The sequence below is a fragment of the Cupressus sempervirens genome, chromosome 8, assembly GCF_028749045.1.
Source record: "Cupressus sempervirens isolate cs-2001-9-10 chromosome 8, ASM2874904v1, whole genome shotgun sequence".
Lineage (NCBI taxonomy): Eukaryota > Viridiplantae > Streptophyta > Pinopsida > Cupressales > Cupressaceae > Cupressus > Cupressus sempervirens.
In genome coordinates this window covers 275,100,132-275,125,776 of record NC_143125.1, presented here as the reverse complement: position 1 = coordinate 275,125,776, position 25,645 = coordinate 275,100,132, and the positions used below count along the sequence as shown (strand labels likewise).

Genomic DNA, 25,645 nt, shown 5'->3' with positions numbered 1-25,645 from the left:
CAAGGGTTTATGGTGAAGCAGATCTTTAATTCTCGGGTAATGTTTATAATTTGTAGCATCGAAGCAAAAGGCTCTTTTTTGGCATTTCCAATAGGCGTGTCCCAAGGACAGCTCCTCCTAAATGGATACATCTGCCTTATTTGCGAGTGCACAATCATTGAGGGATATCTTCACATCCCCAACAACCAAAAGAATTCTTAGTCAAATAAAAAATCTTACTATGGAAAAGCAGCAGAAACAACCAAACAGTGTTGTTCTATTCTTTAAGTTGGAAGAAAAGAACAGTGCATGCATTAATTCAGAAATCTTAAATCATTATTAAGTACTTGTATATACTGAAATGGCTATTTTAGCGAACAGGGGTAAAAAAACTTATGAACTATGGATACAATAATAGTAGTTATCTATTTAACAGGACTTTGACATTGTGACCCTACAAGTCTCCATCATTTTACAAGAAATGCACTTCTAAGAAAAAATAATAGTCATAGCACTCTTAATCCTAGATTGTCTGACTACTATTTTTTGCTTCAATTATTTGTAAAAGATATGACACAAAAAATCTTTCCCCACATAATAAACTCCCAAAATTTGTAGATCTTAGTACAATGCATATCAGCAGTTTACCTGATATCGTCTATCTCGACCTTGTTTTGCACTTCCTCCTGCTGAATCTCCTTCGACAATAAAGATCTCTAGAAATCCAAAAAGGCATACAGACATAATGTATAAGCAAAAAACAAAAGCTTGAACATTATAAATAAAGACTATTAGCAGATAATGTTAAACATAGAATATGTTATAGTTTGTTTTACAAATCCTAAACTTATCAGTTTCCCCCAAAAATATATATATAAGTTTGTAATTATTTCTAAAAGAAAACTTCCAACAGTACACAAGGTAACGAATATCACTTGTTAGATAGTTCAGAAACAAACTCTTGCTTTGTCTGAATGTCATTATTTTACATATGAATTTACTAAAATATATAGATCACAGGCATTAGCAATTTAATTGGTCCCTTTTATTGACAAACAAATCGGAACAACTGCTATAAAATCTTACAGAGAGTGTGCAAATCTGAAATATGTTTTCACAAAAAATACCCAAAATGTCGATAAACACTTTCAAGAAAAAGACTCTAAAAGAGAAAGATGACAAGTATGCATTATTATTCTTGTAGGCATTTTAATGATAAAACCTCAACACCCCAAGATCAGCTGTTAGACCAAAACATCTTACATGAGAGAAAATAGCAAGAATAGGTTGCTTCATCAATGCAAGATAAATTGATTGAATATGAAATCTACATTAAGATGTTTTGCCTATAAAGACAAAGATGAGACATGGGACTAGACAAGGTTATCAGATGTGCTGTAATCCCGTGTTATGAGACAGCTAACATCTTAGTTGTTAAATCACTGGATGAAGCATCAAGGACTGGATAGTAAATCCAAGGATTACATCCATCATGAAAATACAACCAATGAACTCTGACCCCCTCCCCACACCAATAAGAAAGAAAGAGAGAGACCATATAGCTCAATCAAAAATATCCTGCATGAATGACGAGTGCTTGGAGACATAATATGGTCCAATAACTAAAAACGACATCTTCCCCTTGGGAAGGAGATAAACTAAGTACAAATGCAGAAATGCTTACCATTCGAAATAGGAATTCGTAGGAAGGATATACCAAATCTAGGATGGCATCTCACATATTCACTCACGTGCTTACATGTCCTTGGTAGATGATGATGATACCACAAAACAATCAAGTACAAGCCCAATCACAACAAAGGGCAACATGCTAGTAACAAATCAAAACTAATATTAACTAGAGAGATCCCCACCCAAATCTGATCAATTAAATAGATCCTTATGATATTATTTAATATTTTATTACTTGGTCCCTTTTTATCTATTAATTAATTAAATAGATCCTTATGATATTATTTAAATTTTAGACCACCTAGTTAATTATTTCACTCCATTAATTTGCAAATATTACATCTAAAGGTAAAGGATGCTTATGACTCCCAATGAGGTTTGTAAACCCCTAAAATTCAACATACAGCACTGAAATTCTAATCTACTCTTCAACATAAACCCTAGTCACCATATCTCAAACTTAAATCCTCTAGAAATTTGCTTGCAAAGTGATCCAATGATGCCAAAATGGTAACCTCGTATAGATTTCCCTCAATGGTGAGTCGATTTTTGTCCAACTCACAATTCTCCAAGGGAGTTTTCATTTCCAAAATGCTGGTTTGTTGATTAAACCTTTCTTTAGAGCTTCAATTCAATTTACTACTACAAAAATGAATGTTGTAATGATCAAATGATTGCCTCCATTGTTTTTTTATTGCCTAAAACCCTAATTCAAGTTTATGGCAGCACTGTCTTATTTTAATAAAGTTTATTTACCCAAATATTAATAAAATAATGTCTTCTCAAGATGGCTGACGCAAAATAGGCTAAAAATGCATTTAATAGCTATTTTTTATTCATGTGTTAATACCTTTTAATGATCCCCTTCTAAAACAATGTTATTGTACTAGGACATGGGGTCCTCTTATTACTTGAATACTTTATTACACAATGACATTATTAATCACTTTATTATATTTTATTGAACATATTTTTTAGATCGATAAGAGGCCGAAGCCAAGATTAATTATTATTATGTGTTGTGATTATTTATTATTATTATTTATTAAGCTCGAGTAGACTAGAACTCAAGACCTCCCAAATAAGAGGCTCACAATTTCCCATTGTGTTGTAGGCTCTTACCTTTATTTTATTGAACATTAAAGTTAATAATTTAATACTTATTTTTTAGTCCAATCTCATTACTTGGCAATTCCAAACTGAAAACTTATGATGCAAATGTCACCCCAATAATGTCTAAATATAGCAACCGAATTGACAATCCCCCCCTAAAAATTAGACATCCCCCTTAGAAATAGGAACTGCAACCAGAGCCTCCAAAATGATCCTTGAGGTCTCTTGATGTGTTTTGGTCAATGCCTACAAAACAGGAATCCCTCCTAGAAAAATAGGAGAATGTCTCAAACTATCCAAAAATTGTTGGTAAATCCTCCTACTAAGCTCCATAACTTCTTGTTGGCTACCCCATTTTCTCTATTAACCTATGCAGCTGCAACAGTAGGACAAACCCTACTAACAATTGGATAAAGGAAGGGACAATACAATCCTCCTTCCCTACGATTCCTTGCCCTCAAGCAATTTGCACATTCACGCTAAAACCAAATGCTTGAATACCTTATCAAACCTATGAGTGTTGTTCCACCAATCTAATGCACTACTCTGATGTTGACAAAATTATGTCCAAATTAGTGAATTAACTGACGAAGTTCCCAAATGAAAATCAAGAAGTATCTCAACCAATCACACTAAAGTAACCATCCATATATGTAGAATATCAAGACAATGTCAAAATGAACTTCCACATGAAGCCGCCACAAATGGCCACCAAACCATGTTGTCATAACTTAGACTAGCAGCATCCACGATGTCATCTAACCATAGTAAATAAAATTATCAATCTCATACCTTATGTCGCTGTAAGAGACTTCAAGCCACACACTCCTAAGCAACTCAAAAGCTCATGTAGATCATGCTAAATCTGAAAGTGCAATGGAAACCCAAGTAAAATAACCACTTGCTGATGAAGCATCAAAAAAATGAAGTCACCTACGAAAAAATAGATTGCTTCTATATCATAAGATATCAGTGACGTAACCAAAGATGAACTATGGATGCCATCAAAACTCATCAAAGACAACTCTTGAGTAGCTAATCCACTATGAGCATCATCAAAAGAATCTTCATCATAAGCATGAAAACAATCAACAACTCAATTTTTTTAATTGGCCAACCTTTCTCCTTCACACAACTGAACATGCTCTTCTTGTGAATTTACCTCAAGAAGCTCTTTTGTGTGCTCACCATCTATGCATTCTTCATTTGTGAAAAATAAGGATCTAATGTATGACTCTCTTTTTCTTCTTCCATCATCAGGTTGATTGTATTTGTCCTTGACCTCTTGCAAGTGTTGTCTTGGTTAGACAACAAGCAATTCAGACTTCTTAGCTCTTAGTGACCAACCATCACACAACCCTTGTGCCCTTTTAACATTTTCCATAGTATGGTGAAAAATATCAATCCCTTTGAAATTTGAATCCAAAATATATATTTCATGTGTAACACTCTCAACTTGAATAACATTATAGAAAGAACCAATAACATCATTACCTTCATGTAGAATAGATGTTACCTTAAGCTTAGAATTGTGGTTGCAAAAGTCAAAATAGGTGTCATATTTTCAACATCTCTACTCTCTTGGTCCATGATAGTAATCTATTCTACTTTGTGTATCAACATGATGACTCATTGGTGTGCTATGAACCATCACTTGGTCCTAAGTAATTTCTTCTTTAGCACTCCCACATGATGACTGACTTAAGCATTCTTTGTGATCACTTATAAGCTGCAAATTATAGGCAAGTGATTCTTCTTTTGTTCCTTCTTCTTGCACACTAAACACTCACTTTTCCAAATCACTTCTTTACAATATTTTGATTTTCCTTTCATTTTTCACTACTGATATGGACTAGACAACATCAAGTCAGCTTCATCCTCCTCTTGTACGTGCAAGAATTGTGTGAAAGAAAGGATGTCTTACTTCTTTAAAGGAAGAGAGTGATACTTGTCATAGTTGGGCACAATTTCTTTACTTGTTGGTAAAACAGAAGGACTCTAACTTGTTCTAGTGGAGAGAGACGAACCACTAGCATGCCCAATATTGCTTGAGATTGTGTCATTAAGTCGCTACAGCTTACAGTTAAACATATGTTGTGTTTGTAAAACTTATTCCATTGTTGTTAACAACTGAAAAACCATTCCATGATGACCAATTCTATCATCCATAACCAAAATGAAATGCAAACAACAACTCTGTACCCTACAGGCTATCAAAATCATAGCTCTCACACCAATGAAAGATCCCCACCAAAATCTGATCTGATTTTCTGAATTGTTTGGTTTGTCAACCATTTTAATGTTTTCTTCCAAAGTTTTAGTTTGGTTTTAAATTCCAGCTGATAATGGGAGGTTTAATCATGAAACATTTGCAAGGAAATAATAATTTTGAACCCAAATGAAGAGAATATGAACGAGTGGTATAAAAAAATGAGTTCTCGTTTATTTAGAGCAGCCAACAAACAAATTCACTCTAGTCCTGGAAATAAAATATAATAAAAAATGCATACGTGGAAATCCAACACTCACCTTATAGAAGTTTTCTTAATGAAATCAAAAGAAAATACAGATGAAAGTGACATCAATCCTGAAGATACAGATCTGAAAGTAAAGAAAGCTCAATCGCTCCAAGTATTGATTTATTTAGAGAACCCAACAAACAAATTCAATTTATCTTGGAAACAAATTGTAATAAGAAATGTGTACCCAAAAATCAATGTATTGGAATTTTTTAGAGATCAAAAGAAAATACAAATGAAAGTAATGCCAACCTTGAACTACAAATCTGAACGTAAAGAATGCTCAATCACTGAGTTTTGTTTTATTTAGAGCACCCAACAAACAAATTTAATCTAAGTCTAGGAAATACCACATAATAAGAAATGCATGCCCATATATCCAATGCTCAACTTATTGGTGTTAATATTGATTAAATCAAAAGCAAATACAAATCAAAGTAATGTCAATCCTAAAGATACAAATCTGAATGTAAATCACTCCCAATAACTACAGGAAACCCCTCAAATCTACAACACTGAGATTTCAATCTTCTTTTCAACATAAACTGTAGCCGACATATCTCAAGAATAAACCCTTTATAAATCTGCTTACAAAGTGATCCAATGATGACAAAATGAAAACCCTACGTAGATTTCTCTCAATGTTCAACTGGGTTTTCATCCTATTCACAATTCTCCATAAGACTTTTTGTTCCTAGAAGGCTGATCTGCTGATGAAATTGTTCGTCAAAGCTCCAATTAAATTTCAATTTGTAAAAATGAATGTTGGAATAATCAAATGATTGTCTCAAATGATCTTTTAGTGCCTCAAACCCTCCTTTGGTTTTAGGGTTGGACTTTATTATTTTAATAAAATGTATTTATCCAAATTTTAAAAAAATAATGTCTTCTCAAGATGGCAGATAGAAAACAGCCATATAGTGCATTTAAGTTTTCATTTTTTACTCGAGTTAATATCCCTCAATAGCCCCCTTTTAAAACAATGAACTGTCTCTCTAGAACATGTGGCCCTTTTATTACTTTAATAATTTACTATAAAGCAACATTATTAATCTTTATTATATTTTATTAAATATTAAAGTCAATAATTTAATACTTGATTTTTATTCAAACCCCAGCATGTGGCCATCCCAAATTGAAAACTAATGATGTGTGTGCCACCTGAATGGCGTCTAACATTGTAGATGAACTGACCAATAATTTAATACAGCACTTTTATTCCAACCTTGTCACCTGGCCATGCTAAACTAAAAATCGATGATGCATGTGTTGCCCCAGTGATGTTTAAATATAGAAAGCAAACTAACAATTGCCTCCTAAAAATTGGGGATACTAGAAAATAGGAACTATAACCAAAGGTGCCTTGATGTGTTCTAGTCAACTTCCAATCAAATTAGAAAATAGGAGACTGTTTAAACTATCCAAAATAGTTGGTAAAGCTCCTTGTTTAGCTCCACAACCCTAATTTGGGCCCTTGGTTAATAAAAGGAAAGACAAAGATGACAAGAAAAGAGCTTAGTTAAGCCTATCATGAAAAATAGAGAGCCAATCCCTCAAATTTGTCCTCCAAATCTGAAATGTGACTCCACAAACAAAGATGCAATGTTTCATAAATAGGAAATTCTATTAGGAAGACAATGTGGTACTTGTTGCAATGACTCCCAAAATGTTCTCAATAAATCAACAACTGAGGATGAATGCATTATCTCGATTGAATAAGTAGAAGCTAGAAGAGAAGTCATCAAATCAAACCCCTCTAATGTAGCATCATCAAGTGGAATGGAGTATAATTTCATGAAGGATAATCTAGGAAGGAGGATTATGTGGATTTCCAAAAGTCTTCCAAATATGAGTCCAAGATACGTGAGTAACTAATTATGATCATCCTTATTACCAAAACATGAGTTCATCCGCGTTGCCTCAGGCTCATGGATGAGCCCATAAAGATACGGAAAAAGATTGTGCCAACTACAATGTGTTAAGTGTGCCAACTACAATGTGGTAAGATGCCTTATTGCTAAGACTCTTAATTGTCCTCACAATGGATGGGTAGAAAAGAATGAGTTGTATAACACATGATTACAACAATAATACACTTCGCAGGTCATAGAAAACAAATGAACTGAAATGTCACTTGAAATGAACTGATTAGATCAACACTTACCCCATGCTGGTTAAAATTTTGTTCTCACTTTTCTCAACAGAAATCTTAATTCTTTCTTGTGCAACGGTGTGAAGAACGGTCTACTATTGACAAATGGCAAGTTGCCTTGGTTCTACTCCTCCCTTCACTTCCCTCTAAATTTTGAAGGTACAACTCCCTTTTGGGTAGATATGCAATGAATTTTCTTTTGAATCCTACTCTAAAGGTGGGTATGTTCTTAACCAGAGGAGAAGAGGCTAATACCAAGTTTCCCATCACAATGAAAAACCCAGACTAGGTTCGGATTTTAGCTTGAATGCTTCCACAAGCGTGAGGGCAAAAGAGCTTTCTTTTCAACAATTTACCTTCTAGTTCTACTCGTACATGCATCCACTCAACTAACAAAATGATTATGCAGCCCTACCCTTATATGCAATTACAACAATGCAAATAGAACTTTGTTCAAAACTACGGTAACTCTCAGATTACCCAAAACCATTAAATTTCAACAACCAATTGAAACTTAATGTCTCACAGCTTCGCTACAATTCAATTCACCAAACACACAAAGAGAAAACAAGAATACAATTGAAACTATAGTAACTATCGGATTACTCAAAGAAAACCATTAGAGCTCAACAACATATTAAACTTAACGATTTAGAGTTTAACCATATCCCAAATACCAAACACAAAAAAAAATGCAATGCAATGAACAAATTAGATGGAAACTTTCAAGTCTCACTCGATCGTCTCAGCGACAGAGGGAAAATTCACACCAAAATTTGTCGATCCTTCATTAACTCTTGAATTATTACAACTATAAGCCCTTCCTCTTCTAGTTGTTACAAAGATTACCTAAGTTACCGATTTGGGTTCTAGTTCAGGTATGGATACGAGGTTCAGGTACGTGGGTACGACAATTTTTTCCCCCCTTGCAGATTTGGGTTTGCTCATAAATCCATATTGGTCAATAAAATTATAAATAAATAATTATATTACTAATATAGTTTCAGATTGCATGCATTACAAATTGACATCAATCCGAACATGATCAACAAACATAACTATTGGTTGGATTATACAAATCTATCAACAGTAATATACTCAGATCTTCAAATTACAAAAATAAATCCCTGATCATCAAATGAATCGAAGTAGGTTGCCGTTCACTACTGTCATGAACTAAGGGCATTACATACACCAATTTTAACTTGAATAATATTAGCAAGTTGTTGCAAGACCTATCTAAAGCTGATGCAAAGAACATGCTGATGAACAAATCAAAAATACATACATAAACTAACCTACTACCTTGGGGTACTTCCTTGGCGCTCACGTTTGTTGTGTGTTGTTCTACAAAGGACCCACAGAGAACCCATGAAGAACCTCGAAAGAACCAGTACCAAAACTGTACCAACACCAAGACCCAGGCCTAAACAGCAGTACCCAATAATTGAGAAGATTACATTTATGAGAAGATAGAAAGAGAGAAGCCAAAAACAAAAGAATGACACTTGTCATCCCAAAAAAAGAGCAATGATTATGCTCAAGGAAATAGAATGTTTCAACTTCCACCATTGATGGGCTTGGCCCTTTCTTGGCTCAACTTATATCCCTTCAATGCCCCAATGGTGGCTGCAAGATCATCCGCGTTGGGGATTGACACATTGTCTAATCAAACTATCCAAAAGTCATGATCCGGGTATGCAGTTTTTTTGACACTTTCATCAGCATTCCATCTATGGCAATTAAAGTGTGGAGATTGGAAGTCTAGAATTTATTAGAGTGCACCAATCCATCAATGAAGTCCTAGTAGGTAGTCTTCAACTGCCCAACATCAGCTACTTCACCACTTTTGCTCATATGAGACTTTGTATGCAGCTCCTGGAGATAGACAAAAATTGCATCCCCTTACTTCTTTATCGATTCATATAACTTTTTCTTGTGGTTCTCAGCTTTTACAATACTTTCCCTCTTGAATTTGAGAGACCTTATCCAATGGGATAGGGGCTCGTTCGCATTGTTCAAAATGCCCAAACTGGTCACATTCTCTACCTTCATGTTCATGACTTCATACAGTACGGCTATGGAATCCTTATAGTTCTCTATATCTGTCATGATAGAATCAAGATTGTTGTACATGATGTCTTTCAATTTTTCGATCCCTATACAAAGGGCAGCTAACTTTTCAATTAAGGGCAGACACCTTACCTTCATATATTCCAACCACCCATGACCAATCTAACCGACGTGCCTTTCATCCTACTACTTAGCAAGTAGGGCCTTGTTTTCTTCTACAGATGGGTCAAAAGGCCTTGTGTCTGATGATTCTCATGCCTAGCTGGAGAGTGGGGCAAACAATTGCCTCAAGCACTCGGATAATTCCTTGTTTGCGGCCTTGAGCTGAGCCTTTGATATCTTCAGCTCCTCCAGCTCTTCCTCTACTCTTGATTCAAGAATCTCCACATCGTGCGCTTAGTATCATGTCTCGACGGCCCCATGTCATACTGTTGAATATTGAAATCTATTGACCTGAGATCAACCAAGTTTCCATCTGTCTGGGCTCGAGCAACCTCTATGATGTACTTGCTTGTGTTAACATCCTTACCCAAGGCTGCTAGTGTGGGAGCTTTCTTTGCCTTCTTGGTAGCTAGTGTATGTTTCACAGTTTGGGTGGTCAAGTCTTTCGGAGGCGCCCCTTCTTTTGTTCTTTTTTGCTTCCTCTCAAGAGTGTTCTCCAACCAAGACTTCGAGGTGAGCACATCAAGTGAGGATTGGAGTGATGTGCCATCAAAAAGCTTCCCCGCCACAGGAGGAGCACTAGATTTCCTTGCAGAAAAAGGAAAAGCAATTGTTTTAGTAGAAGTGGTGGTGGGAATGTTACCTTGGGTATCTAGTGCTTGAGGTGTGTCCTATTGTGGTGGCCCTCCATCGTGTCCATTGTCCAGCTGGGCTCCATCTGAGTCGTATAAGTTAATCACCAGGACAGATGCATCCTTGCCCTTAGCACCTTCGGACTCTGTCCCTTTCTCCTCTTTATCCTTTTCAAGCTCCTTTGATAAGCCTATAATTGGAACTGACCCTCCCTCGCAAGTAGGGGTGATGGGGACATTTTTCTCCGGAGGTTGGTTTCCTCCACCTCGTACTCTGACAATTTGGAAAGGTCCCAAAGATGTGTTTCTGTAGTTGCAACTATGTTGGTAGAGGTCATGACAAACATCTGTGTTGGCTAAGATCCTAATGGCTAACCACTTGTCCATTCTCTCTAAGCCTTCGTCCACTCCACCCACTTGTCGGTTCTCTTGATCACCCCATTAGTTAGCTCTTCCAAAGTGTCAATGGTCAGAACTAGGGGAGGGGTTGAACCAATGCGTGTGTCTTAATTTCCATCAAGTATGTGGAGGATTGCATGTGTTGACCATCATCCTCAACTCCCACCACATCTATACCGACATTGTACAATTTTACTTGCTCCACTATCATTCTAGAGAAAAATCTTTCTCTTCTCTCAAGCTTGTCTACACAGTTAGCCCAATAGTCCTCCAATGCAAGAAAGTGCCTAAATCCTGGCCCTAATTGCAGATTATTCTTGATATAGTCTATAGGATCGAATTTCAATCTGATTACTTCGTATGACTCTAGCTTGTACTTGTCCTGAAAAGCCTTTAACATGTTTCTAGCATTAGAACGAGAGGCACAAGAATATGCTCCCACAGCAACCAGAAAAGAAATGCTTACCTTCTTAGCATTCGAGCACAGGCCATTCACTTCCAAAATAAGTTGGCACATCTCAACTAGAACAATCCAATCATCCATATACTTGAGAAGCTTCCATGGGAAGCCATCAAATCCTACAATCCTTATATATGAAAATGTCAAGAATTGAATGAAATAGCTTCCGAACTAGGTTACGGCAATTATTGCTTCAAGAGAGAGACATCATTCTGGATACCCTTGCAACATCTACCAAATTCTCATGGTGACGGCATCATTAACCTTCATAAACTCTGCATAGCTTTGGTGTAGCTACAGGCACAAATAAAAATCATAAACTTTAATGTCCTCATGAAACTCCTCAACATGCAACAACCTAGGCCACAACTCGATTGTAGAGAGGGCATAAATCAAACAAGAAGACATATAAAACTACTTTTGAACTTTGGCAGTTTGAAGTGAACTTGTGAGATTATAACTTATAACCGCGCCAAATCCACATGCTCTCCCTTTCCGCACACCGCTTGTACCAGGTATAAATAGTGCTCCACAAAATTAAGTGCATCTTCGTACCCCTTCAACCTATCCAACTGGACAAGAATATCAACAACTTCCCTTTTATGTTGGTGTCATAGAGGGTCTTACACACTTTAATTTTATGGCTTTGAGGGGTTTGAAACCATGTAGCCATCAACTCGCCTCTCCTTGTGGATTTCTTCCCATTATACATGGAGACCGAGTTCCAGGAGTTCATATCATTATACACTTCCCTTGCTGGTTGTCAAAAACAATTATGTAGCATATCTTGGTCGAGGGAAAGGAGCACTTCATTGTCCAGCATCTTGATTTGGTGAGCATCCGGGTCGTAATGCGAAATGCATTCAAGGATCAACTCTAGGGCCTGCACCGCCTCCGAGAAACCCGCCGCTTCAACTAAGTCACATTCCTTCAACTTCCTGGTGATTGGATGTATGGGATCCAGCCGCAATCTTCTATGTAGGTCACCTAGGTCATAGAATTGCAATTGGGTATCCCTTAGATTTTTCAGAGTGCAATCAATTCCGTGTAAATTGTCATACCCAATGAACTTAGCAGCCATGGTAGAGAACTTATAAACATTGCAGCACTTAGCTTAGTTGCGGAAATCAAAAATGGTTGTTGAGAGATATGATAGGAAAATATGCATGCAAAATCTTACGTTATAGATCTTACTTTATGGTCATTAGATGGACTTTCCCACGCCACACAAGTGATCTAATTTGCATTAATTTGGAGGAGCCTTTCAAGCTTAATGATCGGATTTTCAATAAATGCAAGGGAATAACGGGCAAAAATGACGTCAAACACCTCTTATCTGTACGACCTTTCGTTTCATAAATCAGACTTCATAATCGGCCACCTCAAGTGAAAGAAACAAAATCTTTAATTTCCCGACCTAAATTTGCAGCTAAGGCAAATGGTAGCTTCTATTACACTCAGTGATCTGACTTCCACATAGTAGGCTTTCAACTTGGAGCACTGGAGAAGCACTTTCATTGCTTTTCCACATGCCATTGCCTTTACTTGCTTGTCCTTCTTCGAGGGAATCCCTGAAAGGAAATTCTCTGAAAAAGTTCTTTTAAAAGAACCTCCGCTGGAATATTTCTCAAATTGCAAACTTTTACCTTACGCAAGGGCTACTTCATAGTATTCGGGATCTTATCGAAATCATTTCTCTTCCAGGTGGAAAAGAAACAAAGAGAAACTCCAAACTCAGCACATTTGAAGCACGAACAAAGGACTAAAAATATTTTTCTTCTCATCGAGGAGGGAAGCCTTAACATTCTTCCTAAGGGAAACGCATACTCAGTGTAACACGGGGACGCGTCCCCACACCAAAAAAGGGTAGCACCAGAGATGGGGATGCATCTGAGACAGGGGGATGCCATCTCAACGTCTCGAGCGGCGCCACTTCTGTTGGAGATGACGTGACGTCTTCGCGTCCCCTGTGGGTGTGGGGGGACGCAACCGCGTCCCCTTTAAGAGCAGGGGGACATCAGGACATCTCCCACGCCAACAAGATGTTGTTTAATTATAAATTTAAGATTATTTAGTTTGACACTTTCATTTGTTGATATTCAATGTTCATTGTTTGTCATTTGATCATGAATCCTGATGTTCCAGTTCAAAACTTCAATGCAATGTTTAATGTTTAAGTTTTTTACATCTTTATATCTAATATTGTATAATTGTATTAACACCCCTCCTCCCCCCGCCGCTGCCGCCACCGTCCCCAAATCAAGGCCCCTCTGTCTCCCCATCTCGAAAACTTGTTCCCTCGTCCCGCCATCCCCTCGTCTTGCAAGGTGATGCAACTATCGCATACTCCGAGCATGCACTTCCTGCCTGAACACGACTTAAATGTTTCCGCTTAAAGACAGAGGGGGAGAAGCTTGTGCACTAGAATCCTAGAAACCCGATGAAAGGGGGAAAGAAGCACCTGATGAGAAGGTACTTGGACCAAAACCCGACTATGGACTTAAAGAGTATTTTGGGACACGGGCTAGGTAATGAAACTTGCTTGGGCCACAAAGAGCGAAAGCTTAAAAAAGGGGGTGACCAAAAATAGGGCAACACCAACAACCAAAATTCATAAGAAATCCTCTTGGATTCCTACTAGGAAAGAACTTAAACAAAAATATAATTCGAATAGTTAGAAAAAGCACGATTGGCTAGATAGAGCTCCTCAGCATCTGCTCAACACCGTAAGAATTGTCAAAATTGGAGATTGTAGGCAAAAGTTATGAGCTTGAGAGGAAAAAAACACAAGGTCCAAATAAAATCGATAGTTAATGTCATCAAACAAAAAAGTTCAAGAAAATAACTCATAGGACCAACATTTCAGTGATATCTCATTTCCAAAGAATGAAGTCATAGGCAAAAAGTTACGCAAGTTCAAAATCAAGACCTTATGTTGGTAGTTAAGGGTCCATTAGTAGCACATGGGTGCTAGGATTTAATCACAAATATGACCATCATTAGTGCTATACAAAAAACAAAGGAATTATTAATGTTGATGATGGTGGCGAGGAGTCGACAATGGCACCCATGCATCACTTAACAAAGAAGCCCTTTGCTTAACAATGGACAACAATAAAACTAAGGGCAACGCAAAACCCAATCATTGTAACCAAACAGAAAACAATTATCAAACATTTTAAACATGTGAAGAAAAACATTTTATACCATCAAAACAACCATACAACAAGGATAGCATGGCAAAAACTACAAAGATGCGCACCAATTTGATTGATGTATACAAACACGCAATGAGGATGCCAAAAAGAATATTATAAAGTTCTGCCTTAAAGCGGGGCCGCATTTTCTACCAACAATACTATTTATTGTTACAAATGTAAATGGCGGAATACTTGAATGAATTAATCAGAGATCAAACTGATCTATATATACAAAGAGGGGAGTCGAATAGAATAGAAACATTCTATTCTAGACTACACCAAAATATTAGAAACATTCTAATATTTACAGAGATATAATAAGATATAATAGTGAGCATTAAAAAGAAACATGAAGGTTATTTTAATACCCCCCCTTAATGCTCAATCTATTTACTACACCAATAGATCCCCTGAATTTAACAAACTTGTCAGGACCAAGGGGTTTAGTGAAAATATCTGCTGATTGCTCTGAGGTAGGAACATAGCGTAACTGAATAGATCCATCTTCTACTAATTGTCGGATGTAATGGCAATGAAGCTCTATGTGCTTGGTTCGTTCATGAAACACTGGGTTCTTGGCAAGTTTGAGTATGCCCTGATTGTCTGAAAACAAAGAAGTCGAACCTGCTTGAGGAATATGCATATCTGCAAGCATCTGCCGGAGCCAAATTGCTTCACAAGCTGCCTTGACAGCTCCTCTATATTCTGCTTCTGTAGAGGAGAGTGCATGTGCTTGTTGCTTCTTACTGGTCCAAGTAACTGCTGCAGATCCGATACTAAACACATAGCCAGAAGTAGATTTCCTATCATCAACTGAGCCGGCCCAATCGGAATCAGTGAATCCACTGAGCTGAGGAGTAGTACTCCTTGTGTAAAGAAGACCATAATCTAAAGTACCATGTACATAGCGTAACACATGTTTTGCTGCAATCCAATGATCAGTCTTGGGGTTTGTCATGAACCGTGAGATGTAGCTGACTGCAAAACTGAGATCAGGTCTAGTAGTAGTAAGGTAGATGAGACTACCTACTAGCTGCCTGAAGAGTGTTTCATCTACAGGAGGAGAAACAGATTGTGCGGACAATTTCAGACCAGTCTCCATTGGAGTGGAGGCAGATTTGCAATCCTGCATTCGAAACCTATCAAGCAAACTTCTGGCATACTTCGATTGAGATAAAAAAATACTATTGTCAGTCTGCCAAACCTCAATACCTAAACAATAATGAAGCAATCCGAGATCTGTCATATCAAAAGTTCTACATAGATCCTGTTTGATTTCTGAAATCAAATGTTTTGAATTTCCAGCAATGATCAAATCATCCACATAGACAACAAGAAAAAGAATATCATTACCAGAGTGTTTAATATATAGATTACTGTCTGACGGACTACGCTGAAATCCTTGAGCAACCAAGTAATGATCAATCTTTATATACCAAGCCCTAGGGGCCTGTTTAAGACCATAGAGGGCCTTCTGGAGTCTACATACTTTGTGTTCTGAACCGGCAACCTTAAAACCTGGGGGCTGCATCATGTAGACTTCTTCCTGTAATTCACCATTGAGAAAGGCGCTCTTCACATCCATCTAATGAACTTTCCAACCATACTAAGCTGCAATTGCAAGAAGAATGCGAATAGTGCTCATCTTGGCTGTCGGTGCAAATGTCTCCTCATAATCAATGCCTTCGCGCTGGGTGAATCCTCGAGCAACAAGTCTAGCTTTGTATTTGTCCAAGGTACCATCTGCATGGTACTTGACCTTATAGACCCATTTACAACTAATGGGTTTCTTCCCAGGAGGGAGATCTGAAAGAACCCAAGTGTGGTTCTTTTGAAGACTCTGAAGCTCAGAATCCATTGCTTGTTCCCATTCTGGAATTCCTTTGGCCTCTCATATATCTGGGGCTCAGGGATACTGTGGATGTTGGCCATAAGAGCTATATTAACTGTGTTGTGCTGAAGGCTCTTATTTCTGGAGGTTCTACCCTCAATGAGTTCATCAGGACGAAGATCACTAATCGTTTGAGCCCACCATTTTGGCCGAAGAGTCGAGGAGCCAATATCAGATGCTGACGGAATAGCTGGATGAGAAGCAGGAGCAGGAGTTGTATTATCTGGAAGTGACTGAGGTGGTGTATCAGTAGCATCAGATGACTCATATAAAATAGAAGAACCCAAGTCAGAGATTGCTGAAGACTGAATCTCGGAATGTGGTGGGGAGTCAGAGAGCGGAAATGGTCCAAATTCCTCATCAAACACAACATCACGACTGAAGATTAAACGATCAGTATTTACATCAATCAGTCTGTAGGCCTTATGTGTGTGACTGTATCCTGTAAACATAAGTTTCTGGCTTTTGGAATCCAACTTAGTGCGTTTTGGCATCAGGAATCCATACATATGCTAGAGAGCCAAAAACTTTCAAATGGTTGATCCTAGGTTTGCGACCAAACCAGGCTTCCTCAGGAGTCTTATGATTAACTGCAAGGGTGGGTGACCGGTCAAGAAGGTAGACAGCTGTGGATACTGCTTCTGCCCAATATTTTCTGGGAACATTTCTATGTTCTAGCATAGTCCTAGCCATTTCTGTGATGGTACGGTTTCGACGCTCTACAACACCATTTTGCTGAGGGCTGTGAGGTGTGGTGAACTGACGTCTAATGCCATGAGTAGTACAGAAGGCAGAGAAAGCAGAAGAACAGAATTCCCCCCCATTATCGGTCCTAAGAGTACGGATGGAGGAACCAGACTCTTTTTCTACTAGAGCTTTAAACTGCTGAAATACAAGAAAGGCATCTAATTTTTGCTTAAGAAAATATACCCACATTTTGCGACTGAAATCATCCACAAAGAGTAAAAAATACCTGTTCCCAATAATAGAAGGAGTATTCATAGGACCACGTACATCAGCATGGACTAGTTGGAGTACTCTGTATGCCCGCCATGATTCACCATTCTTAAATGGTGTCCTATGTTGCTTCCCTGCTTGGCAAGCTCCGCAAACGCGATGGTTCTAGGTCTGAATATTAGGTAGGCCATGGACTAAATTATCTCGAGCAAGTTGTGCTAGATATTGAATGTTCAGATGACCGTATCGTTGATGCCAGAGACTGCTGAGAGCGGATGATTCGGCGATGAAGGCATGCTCAAGGGAATCGCCTGAATCTACAAGCCTATAAATACCATGATCCTCAAGACCGAAAGCAAGGGTAGTGCGGGAAACACGATCAATAATCGAACACTTATTTCCACTGAAAACGACATCCAACTGAGGAGAGTGCTTCATAATCTGACTAACAGACAGAAGATTATGTTTCATGCCAGGAACATAACATACATTGAGAAACATGAGTTTTCTTCCTCCAGACTGAATCTGAACATTGCCCTTGCCGACAATATTGTATTCTTCACCGCCTCCAAAGATTACTGAGTCAGAATAGGGAGTGAATTCAACAAACCAATCACGCCTATGAGTGAAATGTCGGGAGGCACCCGAATCGATGTACCAAGCAGAAGATTTCACATGATTTGCAGGTATGCTGGCCATAAAGGCATGGTAAATAGATTCTTTCTGCTCTGAGTGTTGGGCAGCATTGGCGTGCTGTTTAATTGAGTCCAACTTTTGATGCTGCTGATACAGATGCTTATAATATGTGAATATTTCAAATGGCACAAACTTCGAGGTGAGAAAATGAAAGACCTAGAAAAATTGGAGAAGTAACCAGAAAAGAGCTCGAAAAACCCAGAAATAAAATGTTGTCGAAATTCAGATCCGCTGGCTTGAAAATCGAGGCACAAAAAATGAGGCACCCACAAAAATCTGATGAAGACCCATTTGAGATTTCAAAAAACCCACCAAGAATATGTGCTCAGAAAATTTTTCCGAAGTCAAAAACTAGGGTTTCGAGCAGAATAACAATCAGCGGCCAAAAAGGTCAAAAAGGCAAAAAAAAAAAATGTTTGCAGGTGAAAACAACAAAACCCAGCAGCTGAAACGCGAGCAGAATATCCAACAGGGATAGACAGACCCGTTTTTGAAAAAAAAAAACCAAAAAATCCCACTTTTTGAGATCTGGATGTGAACAGATTTGAAAAAACGACCTCCAGATTTGAAAAAACGACCTTCAGATTTGTGACTTACAAACTAAGCTACGGGTTTCCAAGAACGCCAGTAGCTGAAGACACAATTTTTCAATCGATTTGCACAGAGGGTTTCAAACCCTAGCTCTGATACCATGTTACAAATGTAAATGGCGGAATACTTGAATGAATTAATCAGAGATCAAACTGATCTATATATACAAAGAGGGGAGTCGAATAGAATAGAAACATTCTATTCTAGACTACACCAAAATATTAGAAACATTCTAATATTTACAGAGATATAATAAGATATAATAGTGAGCATTAAAAAGAAACATGAAGGTTATTTTAATATTTATATGGTGTCACTAGATAAAGCTGCATACAACCATATGAATTTTGCAACAAATACAATGAGCCTCTGATGCCCTTACCGAACTCTCAAAAATTTGACGTTTTAACAATTCATTCCTAGGGTTTTAGGCATTCCAAACACAATAGTAAGTTCATATTTGGCCATAACTGCTCCAGAAATTAAGCTACATCCCAGATCTAGCAGCTTTAACATTACTTGAAAGCCTTCAAGATCTAACAAATATAATGAGATTTGACGAATGTAATGTCCCCTTTTCTAGCCCATTTATTCATGATGCATTGTTAGCCCCTTTTTTCTTGGTCCTGTCAACAAACCAGGACTTTATAGAGATCAAAGAGATATTTGGCTAAGGCAGTTCTAGTTTCAGGCCAACCAGAGTTGATTCAGCATGGTTTCCAGGTTTTACTATTTATAGTAAGCATGGCTCAGTATTCTTGGCATTTTAGTGTTGGAATGGGAGCGTATCAGTAAGACCTTTATGACAAACTATAACATATGATCATCCAAGTCCATTTTCATTAGTAATTTGAATGCCTAAAGATTAAATAATTTATTAATAGAGTGACAATTGAACTTAAGCACATATTATGATGTCACTTTATTATTATAAGTGCACTTTTATTTTTTTGATCAGTAACTGGCCAAAACCTAGATTATTTATTATTATTATTTTTTGTGGATATTAATTATTATTATGTTTTATGCTTGTGGGCTCGAACCTAAGACCTCTTAGATGACAGGCTCACAATTTACCATTGTGTTGTAGGGTCTTGCCTTGTTATACAGGCACTTTACTTACTTGAGTGGGAAACGATATTTTAAAGGGAAATAAAGAAACAAAGAAAACAATATTAAGGGTCAAGTTGAACAGAAATGAAGAGTCACATGGTTGTCTTTAAAAGAATCAAGTGAAGCTCATTTGGAATATGCTTGGATTATGCTTTGATTACTAATTTCTCTCTTGGAGAGTTTGGGAAGCTTAAACTTTCAACAGGTTTGAGCATGGAAACCCACAAGCTTGGAGACAGCAAACGGAAATCCATTCTCAGCTGGAGACATCTCGTAGGTGTTTCACATAGTGTTTCAGGTTCTTGTTTCTGATATCCAATCTTCTTATAATTTTATGTAACTACAGTTGGATTTTGTTATTGTTTTGTTGAAGATTTAAAGAATATTTTATTGCAATAATATATCAGAGATATATCAAAAACAAATTACAAAACAGTTTTATAAGAGTTGGTTCTCCTACCAACCTATGAGGTTCAGAATGGCAAAATGGTTAAGTCTCTATTGAAGATAAACATGTAGGGGTTTATTGTTTCAGTAATAAAGATATTGCAGATTTTGGATCAACTCTAAAGATTAAAAAGTTGAGATCATTTTGTATTGTGCAGAAGATTATATTTTAAATGTCCTGGCAATACTCTAATGTGTTGCTTTGATAAATATTTCAAAGAATCTCTAAAAGGTACTTTAATATTTGAGAGATGAGAAAATAATATGTTTCATCTATTGAAACTACATTTGGAGCCATCAATAAATTAGGGGTGTTTCCTGCTGTTGAGCATCTATACTATTCCATACGCTGGATATAAGTTGAAGAAATATCGTAAGTCTGATTAAAGCCTATTCTCAGCTAGATTAATAAGTTTTCTTTCATTTAAGCAATTCTATCGAGACCCCCCATCTTACTATGGTTTAGCAAACATAAAATTAGAATAACTGTGACGTTGGAGTTCTAAGCCTTGCCTATAATTTGCAACCAAAGATTATTAGGTGAAAATTAAATGAGTCGTAATTATTTGAGGAGCTCAATTAGTGTTGCAGCTTATAATTTCAAAGGGTATCTGCTTCGTCATTGTGAGTCCCCCTCATATCTATGAATTCTTAATACTCTAAAGTTCTTTCGAAGTTTAGAGGACCTACATCACAATTATATATGAAGCAATAATTTAAGTTGAAGCTCGAATAATTCGCCAAGAATTCTTCTAGTGACAATAATATTTGCCCATTAATACTATCAAACAAGAGTTGGAATCATTAGCTCTGCTGCCAAAGCCATCTCTTCAAAAAATTATCAACATCCAACAAATCTTATTTCAAGCTTTAAAATAAGCCTTCATACTCATTTTTGTCATGAAGGAATACTTATTTCTATGTCTGGAAATTAAGTATATGCTATCTAGAATAGATGGGTTGTATTGATTACTTGGTGGTGGTATCAAGTTCTACACGGTGTGTTCATTACCAAGTGCTGAATTCAGAAATAGTGAGATTTCAAGGACTCTATGAATCCCGAGGTGAGCCAGCCTTCATGAGGTTGGTGGCCTTTTGCATCAAACTCAGTCAAGACTTGGGTGAGTTTCCATGGACTCACCGAGTCTGGCAAATCCTGCTGGTCTGACTCTGTCATCAACCAGCAAAAAACACAATTTTTAATTCCTTTTTTATTTTTTAACTTTTTGGGTATGTATGCCATGTCTAAGACCTAAAAAGGTTATTCTATCACCTACAAACACAAACAAGAGAGACAAAAGTATTGGAGTCTCAGCAAATAAATTAGCAAATCAATTGACTCTCATATATGGATTGTTGAATGTTTGTGTCACTTTGTAGCTTGCATTTAAGCATTGAGAGGAGTTAAAGTAGCATTTGGAGGAGGTTTCTACACTCTTGAGTTGCAATTCCATTTTTAGAGCAAATTTGAAGAGGTAAGTTACATTTCTTTGTGTTGTTTTGTTAATTTTTTTACATTCATAAATCTTTTTTTGTTCCCATTTTGGCCGCACTTGTTTTTGTCTTTAGATTTGTTCATTTTTATGTTGATGAAAAACTTGAGAAGTAAGCAGCCCTAGTGTTTGTAAATTTGATTTTCTATATTGTAGATGCTTAGTTTATTTCTTTATTATATATTGCAATAGTAGAGACATTGTAGTCGGAATAAAGTAGCTATTGTGTTTAGTACTTGTTAAAGCTTAGGTTGGGCTAGGTAGTTAGGATGTAAGGAAATGTGTCAGTTGGTTTTCGCAATCAACGGACCCATATATAAGTACTTGGAATATTGTCAATGTATTCGTGATGTTTTTGGTATTAATAAAGAAACCATTTCCTCGCCTACTGGTATTATGGTATTAAAGGTACATTATATGTTTTACTTTATGTGTATCTCAGTTGCAATATTTTGCATCAATTGCTTATCTCTATGAACTTGAGCCATATTTCCACTCTACAATTTTGTCGTCATTGTGTAAGTTTGAACATGGAGGTCGGCAGGATGGAGTAATGGGAAGGCCCTATGTACTACTCATCCAAATAACAAATAGTGACAAAGAAGAGGAGGAAATAACCAGGGAAGATCAATTGACACGTGATCTGATGACAACCTGGTAAGCTATAGTCGATCAGTACGTACGAAGGAAAGCCCATGAGAGAACGATCCCTCAAGGTACAGTACACGACGAACTTTCGATTGTTAGATTTTTGGATCACTGCAAATGTAATAGCACTGTTGTTATATTCGGTATGTATGTTCCAAATGCAACATCCTCTTTACATATATATTAAGAATAGGTAAATGAATAGACGAAGGGACATGTCTATTTGTTTATCAAATAATTAACATAATAATATATTTAATCATATATATTATTATATTATTATATTAAATTCTTATGTCATTTATTTATAACTTAATTATATCTCATATAATTATACATATGTTTATCCAACAAAAGCTATCAAACATTAACACTCCCTCTTAGCTAGGGAGGATGAACAAAAGACAAATATTACACCATTGGGAGTATTACAAAATTTTAAGGATATCTCATTAGATACCTCAGAAGTTCTCCACCATATGATATTCCATTCAGCATCACGAGTATTGGCCTCATTCACCAAGTACTCAAAAGGCTTTGATATCTCATCTAATATCAAGAGTATTGGCCTCCCAGAATATCAACATCTAATATTCACCAAGTACTCAAATAAGGTGTGACATCATATTTCACATCACGAGTATTGGTCTCCCAGAATACCATAAGATATTCACCAATTACTCAAAAATAAGGTTTGATATAACATATGATATCAAGAGTATTGGCCTCCCAGAATATCAAAGATATTCACCAAATACTTCAAGTACTGGTCTCCTACAATGTCGAGATGCAAGGCATTCACCATTTACTCAATTTTTTTGATCTCATAATACAAGTTATTGTAAGATCATCACCTTACAACAACTTCTCCAAATACAAGTGATGATCATTTGGAAGTCGTCACTTCCTCGTGATGTCCACAAGGGGTAGGCCCATTAAAATCACATGGTCACAATGTATGAATCACAGTCCTCTTGATTGCAATAATTTATTGATCACTGAAGAATCCATCTCATCATGGTTTACTCCCTCTAAATCAATATGATCAAAATCACCAAAGGTTGACTAAATCATATCCTCTATCTTACTCCCTGTCTTTCAAAGCTTTCCATAATGAAATGTCAAACTGCCTCTAAATCTCAATCTCCCTCTGCCTACAATAAACATTCTCAAAGGAAAAGATCGAGGCAAATATAATACTCAAGAATAATAAGTAATTATACATAATAAAATCATTCCAATGTTTTGTACAAACATTCTCCTCACAATTCTTATTTCTTTTACATATGGAAAAAATGCATTTCTTATGAATTCCCAAATGTACTTACCATGCATATATATAAGAAATTTAAGTAAAATATTTAAAATGTGAAAGGAGAACCTTAAATAATATACTATCATAATTTATTTCCATAAGCATATTATATATCCATAGATATATTATAATCACGGATGCCTACATATAATCTATCTCAATTAATATCATAATAAATTATATTGCTATCTTGCAACATATCAATTAATTCATAAAATCTATAAATTTATTAAATCTCATATTATTGTGTACAATAATATTAGTAGAGACTCAATAGCTATCCCTACCAATATTAAATATCAATTCTATTTACTTAGTAAGTAATATCATTCCTTAAAATAATGTGTGAACCCGTACCTTTCTGTCATGTCCCCATTTTGGAGGCAATTTGATTTAATTAATTTAATTAATTAGGTTGTCCAAAATAATGAATATTTTATTAGGATGACTAATTAATTATTTTAATTAAATAAATAAGTGGTATTAAGTTAATTATTTATAAAGTTATCAAATAAATAAATATTAAAACGTAACTTTATATTTAATTAATTTAATAAAGTGACTTGAATTATAAAATATTTTTTATGAAGTCACTTAATAGATAAAATAAAATAATGTTCTAGAAGTTTTTGGAGAAAGTGGAGAAAAAGAATAAATAGGCACCCCGGGCTTCATTCTAATCATCCAGTTGTTTATTTCTCTCTTGACATCAAATTGTGATTCAATCACATAGTCTATTGTGGAGCCAATTGGTTTCAGATAGTCGGTTGATCTTTGGGAACAAAAACTCCCTTGGATTAGCATAACTGAGGAAGTGAAATATCTTCTGAAGGGTTGCACAATTGGAGGTGATACTTCAGTCACTTCAGCTAGGGCATCATTGGGCCTAAGGCCATTTTCAGCATTTCAGCATTTCAAGAAGCAATTTTAGCAGGGCCGAAATTATTGGAGGTCATTTCTAGCAGGTCCGCAGGCTGAAAAAGCAGGCCGAAAAAGCAAACCCGAAAAAAGAAAAAAGCAAGCCGAAAAAACAGACCCGAAAAAAGCAGGCGCAAAAAGCATTCCGAAAAGGCAATCCGAAAAAAGCAATCCGAAAAAGCAATCCGAAAAAGAAAATTCGGAAAAGCAAAGAAAATTATTACAGCCATCTACAATCAGGGGCAGCAGCTAGAGAGGCACAACTTGGGCACTTGAGGAGGTTATTTTCTGTTCAGTGGTATTGCAATACATCTATTCTCTAAGGTGACTTCATATGCCATGTTTGATGTGTATTATTAGTTGCCTTTCACTATAGAGTGCTGTTGTAACTGTCATTTCGTATCAGACCTATCATTCATTAATAGATATATCATTCATTTTTACATTTCTCACAATGGTATCAGCAATCCATGGCTTTAGTTGTATTTAATCATGCATGTGATTAGCATACTGCTGTAGGGGAGTATTGAAGTTAGATATTTAGTATTGCATTAGTTTTCATTGGCAGCTGTAGGTGCATATTACTTTACCAGCAATCATCATATTTTGATGTCTTTGTAAATGCCAAGAGTCTTGGCTAACTTAGTATGAATATTGTATTGGATACTCATTCTCAATCAAGGAGATACAATTGCTGGTCATTAATAGTTGTCTTTGACCGTTAATATATCATTTCTTATCAGCCAGTTAGCTTGAATACCAACTGTTTGTTAAAATACCAGTTGGTTGTAGGTGATCATTTTCATGATTAGAACTCATATATGCATTCACTATTGCCAAAATTAGTTGCATATTTATGTTAGGTCATTGTTTAGACAATTTGGAGTCTTTTGTAAGCATTCTCTTTGAGGCAAATCCAAACAAGAATCACTGCAGCAATCTAAAAAGTTATATCAGTCAGATGACCCTTGCTTGCAAAGTGTTTGACGAAATTTCAAACAACTGAAGTATAAAGATTTTTGGTGTTTGAAGAAGTTATAACCTGTTGGGGTTACTATACTTTCTTTCATTATATGTATATAAAATGACTTGTGCTGGTTTGCTGACTTACCACGTAAGGGTTTTCTTTGACTTTTGCAGTGTGTCTTAGCATTTTCCACTATCATAATTGCACATTTCGTCTGTAAGTGGAGAC

General features: G+C 36.5%; 1 protein-coding gene across 1 annotated transcript in view; it reads right to left on the bottom strand.

Moving 5' to 3' along the window:
* LOC149542498 (DNA gyrase subunit B, chloroplastic/mitochondrial-like) overlaps window positions 1–25,645 on the bottom strand; it is a 239,640-nt gene that overhangs the window by 27,519 nt on the left and 186,476 nt on the right. The window contains exon 15 of the mRNA XM_089797436.1: window positions 628–695. Within this exon, the coding sequence (XP_089653562.1) occupies window positions 628–695 (68 nt within the window). The remainder of the gene's footprint in view (window positions 1–627; window positions 696–25,645) is intronic.